Genomic DNA, 10,000 nt, shown 5'->3' with positions numbered 1-10,000 from the left:
GACTACTCCTAGCTTTCTGTAGAAGGCTTTAATGTGTTCTACACCAAAGCGGACAGAATGTTGGGATAGCTTGTTTATGAGAGTTGTGGCTATGTTGGTGAAAAAGGTATTAAGTCTGCTTGCTACCTCTATTTTGTCTGTAATGAGGGCTTCACCCTCCTTGATGTTGATGTTGGTGAGTCTGGTTTTAAGTTTCTGGCTGCATCCAGGAAGCTGGTTGTTGAGAATTTTCCAGAGCTCACGTGGCTTATTTGTGTTTTCCTCTATTTTGTCATTGATATATATTTTTTTTAAGGATTTAGTCGGGTTGTTTGTCTTATTTTTTAATTTATTGCATTGCTTTTTGAGCGTTGAAAGGAGTGATTTGAGGTAATTATTATTGGGTTGTTTATTTACTTTGGTTTTACACTTTTGGTATTCGAAATATTTTCTGTCCCTGTCTTTTATGGCAGCTAATAGGTCTGGATTGATCCATGGTTCAGAGCGGGCTTTGATCCTGACTGTTCTCATGGGAGCCATATCATTCAGTATAGCTAGGAACGCTGTTTTGAAGCGATCCCAAGCATCCTCAACCAGGTTGCTCGTGAGAACAGGGGACCAGTCCCACTCATCTAATTTGAGGTTGAAATTATCACTGTTGTATTTTTTAAGGGATCTGGATTGAGCTGTTATGTGGCCATTGGCTTTAGGTCTACTTATTTTGCGCGTGCAGAAGGTTATATAGTGGTCGCTAAACTGTATATGTATATGTATATATAAATATATATATATATATATATATATATATATATATGTATGTATGTGTATATGTATGTATGTATGTGTATATGTATATATATATATATATGTGTGTGTGTGTATATGTATATATACATGTGTGTGTATATATATATATGTGTGTGTGTATATATGTATATGTACATATATGTACACGGTGACTGTGTGTCTGTGAGAGAAAAGCATTTATTTTGTTGTTTCACTACATGGTTCAAGCTAGTTTAGCGCTACGGCTAGCATTACTCTTTCTCTCCTTCTCCCTCCGTCTGCAGTAGATTTGTATTTTAAAACCTATTACTTTATTTAACTTACATAAATAATCCACATTTGGACATTTGTCCATCGATTCAGAATCGTCCACAATACAATCATGATGCATCAAAGAAGAATTTATAATTTTTCCCACCTCTAATCTTTACTATCCATCTGTTCCATTTGCAGTTAAGGCAGCAGGTGGAGGGATGGGCCGAACGAGTGAGTGAGCTGGAGCAGGAGATGAGGAGGTGTGAAATGGCCCACAGCGGAATGCAACAGGATGTGGCCAATAAGGATGAACGTATTATGGTTTGTGCTTGCTTTGATATTATATACAATTCACATATTGACCAAGATAAATATGTCTTATTTATATATACAATACACATCTTGACCAATATAAATATTTTATCATTCGTATTTAAACAGTTAAGGATTTGTTTTTCAGTCTCTCACTGATCGGCTGCTGGGAATGAAAGCTTGGGATGCTGAACTTGAAGGGACTCCAGGGAGAGACGAAGAGAATGGAAAAACAGACTCTTCACAAGTCCATCTCCAGAAAGTGCAGAAACTTATTTACGCTGCTAAGGTATTTAAGAAATAACCTGGACTCAATTACATTCTGCCACGTTTCCTGATAATTAACACACAGTATGTGGCTGGCAATTTTTTAGATGACTAATTAAGAGTAAAACACTTCCATACAATCCTAACGTGGCATCTTTTGATTTGGATGTAGTTAAATGCAGACCTCAAATCTGTAGATGAAGACAAGGACAGAGTGTTTGCCAAACTGAATGATGAAGTAAAAGCTAAAGAAGATTTAGAAGGTAAGTGTTGAGTGCCATTTAGAGATCTATCATCATCATCATCCATAATAGATCTTAAGTTCATATCATTCATCATATCTAATGTTAGTGATTTATTTGAACCTTCCTTTTTCCAGATATATAACATGCATCTTATTGCTGGTCTTTCCAATCAGTGATATTTTCTAATCCTATCCACTTTATTTATATAGCACATTTAAAAAAAACATAAACGTTTCACAAAGTGCTGCACAGAAGGTGGGACATACATACTAAGAGTCTATAATATAAAACATTTAACAAAAAAAAAAAAAAAACGTAAAATGCATCAAAGAAAATAAAACAGACTAAAATCACACAACTCTCATGCCGGTTTAAAAGCCAAAGAGTAAAAATATGTTTTAAGACGTAATTTATAACTCACTAAAGACAGAGCCGTCCGTATAGCAAGAGGGATATTGTTCCAAAGTTTTGGAACCACAGCAGAAAATGCATGATTGCCTCTGGATTTTTAATGGGTTTTTGGGACGACAAGAAGAAACTGATCAGCTGACCTCTGAGACCTTGTGGGGGTGTACATTTTTAGAAGGTCTGTCATATATTGTGGCGCTAATCCATCAAGAGATTTCAAAAAGAAACAATAATGAAATTATACTAAACGCATGAAAATAGCAAACAAGGTCAAAACTGTCATACGGAATTTCGACCTTATTAATATACAGTTGTGATCAAAATTACTCAACCGCCACACAATTTTTGTGTTTTAGCAAGTTGGACATTTATTCCGTATTTTGTTTATAGTCATATCAAATAAAGATGCATTAAATAGACAAATGCAACTTGATTTACAAAATTATATTTTGTAACATACCAAACAGTGTCATTTCTCTTAATATCTCATTGCAAAATTATTCAACCCCTTGAAGATCATAACTCTTAAGAACAGAATTTGAATAAGGTCTTTTCAATCAGGTGTTGAAAACACCTGTAGAGGTGATTAGAACCATAACGAGCAACAATTAAACTGATTGAAAAAGACTGTGACGCTCAGTTTCTTGTAGATGGTCAATGGTGTATTTGCAACATGGTGAAGTCCAGGGAGTGGTCAAAGAAGTCAAGAGAGGAGGTAATTTCTCTTCATAAGAAAGGATATGGATTTAAGAAAGTAGCAAAGACATTACACATTCCAAGACACACAGTTGGGAGCATAATTCGCAAGTTCAAAGCTAAAGGCCCAGTGGAAACACTACCTGGGCGTGGTAGAAAGAGGATGCTGTGTGCAACTGCTGTCCGGTATTTGAAGTGTACAGTGGTGAAAAACCCCCGGGTAACAGCTGAGGAACTACAACAGGACATTGCAGAGGGGGAACACAGGTTTCGTCCCAGACAATAAGGCGCGCACTACGAGATGAAGGCCTCCATGCCAGAACTCCCAGGCGCACCCCACTTCTGACTACCAGGGACAAGAAAAATAGACTCAGGTATGCCAAAAATCATCTGGACAAACCCCAAAGGTTTTGGGAAACTGTTCTATGGAGTGATGAGACAAAAGTGGGACTCTTTGAGCCTATGAATCAACATTATGTCTGGAGGAGAAAAAATGAAGCTTACAAAGAGAAGAACACCTTGCCTACTGTTAAGCATGGCTGGGGATCAATCATGCTCTGGGGCTGTTTCTCTGCCTCAGGTACCGGGAATCTTCAGCGCGTTCAAGGCATTATGAATTTTATTTCCTACCAGGATATGTCCTGAAGTCAGTGACGAAGCTGAGGCTTGGGAGACGTTGGACCTTCCAAAAGGACAACGATCCCAAGCATACCTCCAAATCAACATCAGAGTGGTTGCAGAAGAAGGGCTGGAAGACTCTGGAGTGGCCTTCAGTCGCCAGAAATAAATCCTATAGAAAACCTATGGTGGGACTTGAAGAAGGCAGTTGCAGCACGCAAGCCCAAGAATATGAATGAACTGGAGGCCTTTGCCCAAGAGGAATGGGCTGAAATACCTGTAGATCGTTGCAAGAAGCTTGCGTCCGGTTATGTATCACATTTGAAGGATGTAATTACTGCCAAAGGGTGTTCTACTAAGTACTAAAGATGCATGTAACTAGGGGGTTGAATAATTTTGTCAATGAGATATTAAGAAAAATGTCCTTTTTTGGTATTTTGTAAAATACAGTGTTACAATTTAAGTTGCATTTGTCTATTTGACACATCTTTATTTGATATGACTATAAACAAAATACGGAATAAATGTCCAACTTGCTAAAACACCAAAATTGTGGGGGGGTTGAATAATTTTGATCACAAATGGTGCCATCAAAGGGGTCACAAGCTATGTGATACAAGAGGACATTCCAGCTTCAAAGGGGAACTGCACTGTTTTTGGAATTTTGCCCATCATTCACAATCATCATGAAAGACATGACGACAGATGGATTTAAAAAAAAAAAATTCTAAATATTAAATAAACGTAAATTTAAGTCCACCTACAGCCGAGCCAATGGGAGCTCCATTATTCCGCCCATAAAATCCGATAAATAACCATTAAAAAAAAGTGCCAACAATGTCTCACAGAGCTGCACTATTTGCTTAACTGTTGACTCCCCTTTAAAAGCCATACGTGATATATACTGTATGATGCATAACAGCACAGATAATACCTGGGACAATAATGATTCTGTTTGTGCCTTTTTTCTAGTGAGCATTAAGGAATTGGAGACTGAGCAATTATCTATGCAAGCAGATACAAAGCACTACTCTGACGAGGTAGATCATTTCAACGCGCCTGTGTGCTATTGTAACGTTCTACGTTCATTTGCCTCAGTTTAATACTGCTTTTAATGTGCTAGGTTCAGCGACTGCAACAGAAACTCCAAATTATGACTGAAATGTATCAAGAGAATGAGCTCAAACTACACAGGTACTTACACACACAGATAAGTTACTTAAAATATTTTAAGTATATTTTTAATAGACCACAATGTGTGTGCAGGTTGCTCACAGTTGAGGAAAAGGAGCGCCTGCAGAAAGAGGAAAAATTAAATAAAGCAGACAAAAACATTGCTTTGGCCATGGAAGAACTCAACAACTATAGGTAGATGCTGCCATAATGTATTTTAATAAATCTATTCATACACATATACTGTATATACCGGTACTGTATATAATAAAAATCTGTATATGTATGCATGTGTCTCTTCAGGCTTCGTGCAGAGGAGATGGAAGAAGAGCTGGAGAAAACCAAGCAGTCATATCAAACCCAGATATCAGCCCATGAGAAGAAGGCCCACAATAACTGGGTAAAAAAACTGCTATAATAATTAACAGTGTCCCAATACAACGTTTTCACTACCGCTACGATACCAATATTGCAGCCTTGCATATTGGTCGATACTGATCTTAATCCGTTACGACAGGTGTAGGGGACCTATGACTCTAGAGCCAGATGTGTCTCTTTTGATGACTGCATCTGGCTCTCAGACAAATCTTAGCTGACACTGCTTAACACAATAAGTAATGAATAATACCGCTGGTAATCACGATGTTAAAAATAACATTCAAAATATAAAACATTCTCATGCATTTTAATCCATCCATCTATTTTCTACTGCACCTGTTCAAGAAATAATAATGTTATTAAAATAATTAAAAAGAATTAGAGACTTATTATACCCCATCCATTTTCTACCTTTTGTCCATTTTTGGGGTCGCGGGAGTTCGCTGGAGCCTTTCTCAGCTGCAGTCGGGCAGTAGGCGGGGTACATCGTGGACAAGTCACTATCTCATCACAGGGCCAACACAGACAGACAACATTCACACTCACATTCTCACACTAGGGCCAATTTAGTGTTGCCAATCCACCTATCCCCACGTGCATGTCTTTGGGAGTGGGAGGAAGCCAGAGTACCTGGAGGGAACCCACGCAGTCATGGGGAGAACATGAAAACTCCACACAGAAAGATCCCAAGCGCAGGATCGAACCCCGGACGTTCGTGTTATGAGGCAGATGCACTAACCCCTCTGCAACCGTGCTGCCCGCATTTAGTTGTATTCCGTGTTAACAAATATGATATGGCTCTCACGGAAATACATTTTAAAATCTTTGGCTTTCATGGCTCTCACAGCCAAAAAGGTTCCCGACCCCTGCATTACGATATAAGTGGGAATCATTCATACTTTACTTTTTTAATTTTGTAGTCAGAAAAGGCTTGTTCAAGTGAAATTACTCTCAACAGTGAACAATTAATGTAAACACTAACTGTATCATCTTTATATTGTATTATCAACTGTTTGGAATTGACTTATTCTGTCTAAGTTAAAGTGGAGGGGTAATTGGTATTTTTGGCGGAACCCTAGTGCCCACAATAATTAAGTCATCAGTTTCTGATTTATTAAATTGTATAACAATTTAAGTTAAGCTCATTGACACAGAGTTGAATGGATACTTTTTAATACGCTTCTACATTGGACAGTTTGAATCTGTAAGTAATATGCAACTATACCGGTAACTGTTTTATACGTGTTTAGACTGTTTTAAAATGCATTATTGTTCAATTAAGGACACTTACAGTATGCTTCGCTTTTGTGCTATTGTGTGTTTAACTGTTGTGTAGCTCCAGCTTATAGAGGCCTTCAACCTGCCATGTTTACCTTTTCTAAATTACTAAAATACAAGAAAGGCCAAGTGAGATCGACAGGCGGATCGGTGCGGCGTCTTCAGTAATGCGGACGTTGTACCGATCCGTTGTGGTGAAGAAGGAGCTGAGCCGGAAGGCAAAGCTCTCAATTTACCGGTCGATCTACGTTCCCATCCTCACCTATGGTCATGAGCTTTGGGTCATGACCGAAAGGATAAGATCACGGGTACAAGCGGCCGAAATGAGTTTCCTCCGCCGTGTGGCGGGGCTCTCCCTTAGAGATAGGGTGAGAAGCTCTGCCATCCGGGAGGGACTCAAAGTAAAGCCGCTGCTCCTTCACATCGAGAGGAGCCAGATGAGGTGGTTCGGGCATCTGGTCAGGATGCCACCCGAACGCCTCCCTAGGGAGGTGTTTAGGGCACGTCCAACCGGTAGGAGGCCACGGGGAAGACCTAGGACACGTTGGGAAGACTATGTCTCCCGGCTGGCCTGGGAACGCCTCGGGATCCCCCGGGAAGAGCTAGACGAAGTGGCTGGGGAGAGGGAAGTCTGGGTTTCCCTGCTTAGGCTGTTGCCCCCGCGACCCGACCTCGGATAAGCGGAAGATGATGGATGGATGGATGGACAAGAAAGGCCAAACTCTGCATACCTATTAGAGGACTTTTTCCTGTTAACTGGCTGTCCAGCAATGAACAACTAAACACGCTGCAGGACTGCTAGTATCGGAGCGCTTATATCAGAGATTTTAGATGCGAGTTGCTAGCAATATCCAATACCAATATTGGCCTGGGACACCCCTAATTATAATTGTAGCTACACGATTTAATGGAATGCTAATCAAACATTACATTTTTATAGCAAGCTGATCTACATGTACATACATTGTAACTACACATTTTAATGGAATGCTAATCAAACATTACATTTTTATAGCACGCTGATCTACATGTACATACATTGTAACTACACATTTTAATGGAATGCAGGGTGTACCCCGCCTTCCGCCCGATTGTAGCTGAGATAGGCGCCAGCGCCCCCCGCGACCCCGAAAGGGAATAAGCGGTAGAAAATGGATGGATGGATAATCAAACATTACATTTTTATAGCAAGCTGATTTACATGTACATACATCGTAACTACACAATTTAATGGAACCTTAATCAAACATTACGTCTTTTCATAGCAAGCTTTTCTGCATGTACACACAGTAAGTAACAAATGTCTCTGAGTAACCTTTTTTTGTAAAGCTGGCAGCCCGAGCAGCAGATAGAGAGCTAGCAGACTTCAAGAGAGAGAACGCCCTCTTCAGGCAGAAGTAAGCAGAGAATTTAAAAGACCAAGATACATTTTTGGAATTCTTAGAACATTGGAACTTATTTGAGTTTTTTTATTAAATGCATCACACACAAAATATTTGTTTATAGGATTACAGACACACAGTTTAAGATGGAAGCCCTCGACAAAGATCCTTTTGCTTTGGACAGTCTGGCCAGGCCTTTACCTTTCCGAGGTCAACACCCACACAAATACATACACAAAATATTACACAGTACAGTATTTGAACCCTAACTTATAAATGTAGGGTCAAGACGTCCTGGTTATTTAACTTTGCAAACTGTTCTACTTCACCAGCTGAAAGACTGCCATATGGTTCTTCTCCTCTTGGTCGACCTGCGTCTGAAAGCCGAGCTTTACTTTCTCCTCCAACACTTATAGAAAGTTCTCTGGCCAGATTGTCACCCAGAGGTATGTGTGCCCTGATACAGTGGTTCTCAACATTTTTTCAGTGATGTACCCCCTGTGAACATTTTTGTAATTCAAGTACCCCCTAATCAGAGCAAAGCATTTTTGGTTGAAAAAAAGAGATGAAGAAGTAAAATACAGCACTGTGTCATCAGTTTCTGATTTATTAAATTGTATAGCAGTGCAAAATATTGCTCATTTGTAGTGGTCTTTGTTGAACTATTTGGGAAAAAAAATAAAATAAATATAACTAAAATCTTGTTGAAAAATAAACAAGCGATTCAATCATAAATAAAGATTTCTACATATAGCAGTAATCATCAACTTAAAGTGCCCTCTTTGGGGATTGTATAGAGATCCATCTGAATTCATGAACTTAATTTTAAACATTTCTTCACAAAAAGATAAATCTTTATGGAACATGTCCACAAAAAATCTAGCTGTCAACACTGAATATTGCATTGTTGCATTTCTTTTCACAGTTTATGAACTCACATTCATATTTTATTTAGGTATTATTCAAAATAAATATTTATAAAGGATTTTTGAATTGTTGGTATTTTTAGAATATTTTTTAAAAAATCTCACGTACCCCTTGGAATACTTGCAAGTACCCCCAGGGGTACGCGTACCTCCATTTGAGAACCACTGCTCTAATATACAGTTTGTTGCAGGTTTACTTCAAACCAAGCGAGACAATAACACCGCAAAAACATCCAGTTGGAAAGAATCAATATTAAATGGTTACTTTTTATTTTTCATTGGTTAAATCTTTTTAAACAGTGCTCTAGTGGAGCATATGGAACTTTACCATATTAAATGAGGTGTGTTGTGACTTAAAATTGTGATAAATTTACAAGTGAAATGCATGTTTTGTTGACATTAACAATTTGCTGCTTTTCGACTAAACTGTCTTGTCAAAAATAACATGCATGCTCTTTTACCATGAGTAAATATCAAAACTGTGGAATTAAAATATTTTTTCATGTAACAAATGACATGTTTTGGATTATTTGCCTTATATTTTGTTATCAGAATATTTTTCCTGATACTTTTTACACTGATATGTTTCCTTCTCTTCAACCATGCACCATACTCTGTTTTACTGTCATGGTTTCTCTTCCAGTGCCCCGTTCTCTAGGAGAGCCCAGTGGCCAAGGAGAGCTGGAGCGGAGTGGAGGTCCACGCTCAGACAGTGGCTCTATTTCTCCTTCATGGGAAAGAGATCGCAGGGGACCTCCACCTGGACCCCTACCGATGCCCCCTGGGCAACTTCCACCTCAGGGTGTGTATTTATTTATTAAAGAAAAAAATCCTGCTAAACACAAAGGTTTAAAGTTAGATGATTCTTAGTAGGCAGAATTTCATTATTTGTGTCTCCATTCTTGTATTCATGTTACAACGATACACAAGTCTGTAGCTAGGTAGCAGCAGTGCTAAATTTAATCAACAGGCTACCTGTCAGTTAAACCCAGTAGAAGCAGTAAGTAATTAGTTCTCATTTTAATTCAAGTGGGTCATGCAGAAAATAATTGAGAAGCACTGACTTATACTTTTACGACATGTATATGTCATCTCTGGTTTCTTGCATTCATATTCGTATCAATCCTCATTGTGTCTTGAAGCTGTTTATCAGTACTGTATTGCCAGTAATGGTAATTGTAAACGTATGTAGTAGTTGAAAAGTGACTAATCAAAGGGTGTCTAAACTTTTTCCACCAATAGCCACATCGAGAAAAAGGATACGGGTAGAGCACTTTGATTCAGTATTTGTAATTTT

General features: G+C 38.7%; 1 protein-coding gene across 2 annotated transcripts in view; it reads left to right on the top strand.

The window, feature by feature from the left end:
* mia2 (MIA SH3 domain ER export factor 2) overlaps window positions 1-10,000 on the top strand; it is a 38,060-nt gene that overhangs the window by 26,162 nt on the left and 1,898 nt on the right. For both annotated transcript variants that reach the window (XM_061895803.1, XM_061895802.1), the window contains exons 14-24: window positions 1,219-1,341; window positions 1,481-1,621; window positions 1,772-1,862; window positions 4,539-4,606; window positions 4,690-4,760; window positions 4,833-4,934; window positions 5,043-5,139; window positions 7,725-7,792; window positions 7,902-7,987; window positions 8,110-8,223; window positions 9,347-9,505. In XM_061895803.1, coding sequence (XP_061751787.1) covers window positions 1,219-1,341; window positions 1,481-1,621; window positions 1,772-1,862; window positions 4,539-4,606; window positions 4,690-4,760; window positions 4,833-4,934; window positions 5,043-5,139; window positions 7,725-7,792; window positions 7,902-7,987; window positions 8,110-8,223; window positions 9,347-9,505 — 1,120 coding nt within the window. The remainder of the gene's footprint in view (window positions 1-1,218; window positions 1,342-1,480; window positions 1,622-1,771; window positions 1,863-4,538; window positions 4,607-4,689; window positions 4,761-4,832; window positions 4,935-5,042; window positions 5,140-7,724; window positions 7,793-7,901; window positions 7,988-8,109; window positions 8,224-9,346; window positions 9,506-10,000) is intronic.

Source organism: Nerophis ophidion, linkage group LG03, assembly GCF_033978795.1.
Source record: "Nerophis ophidion isolate RoL-2023_Sa linkage group LG03, RoL_Noph_v1.0, whole genome shotgun sequence".
Taxonomy (NCBI): Eukaryota; Metazoa; Chordata; class Actinopteri; order Syngnathiformes; family Syngnathidae; genus Nerophis; species Nerophis ophidion.
The sequence above is the reverse complement of the archived record's forward strand: the minus strand, read 5'-3'. Positions and strand labels throughout refer to the sequence as shown.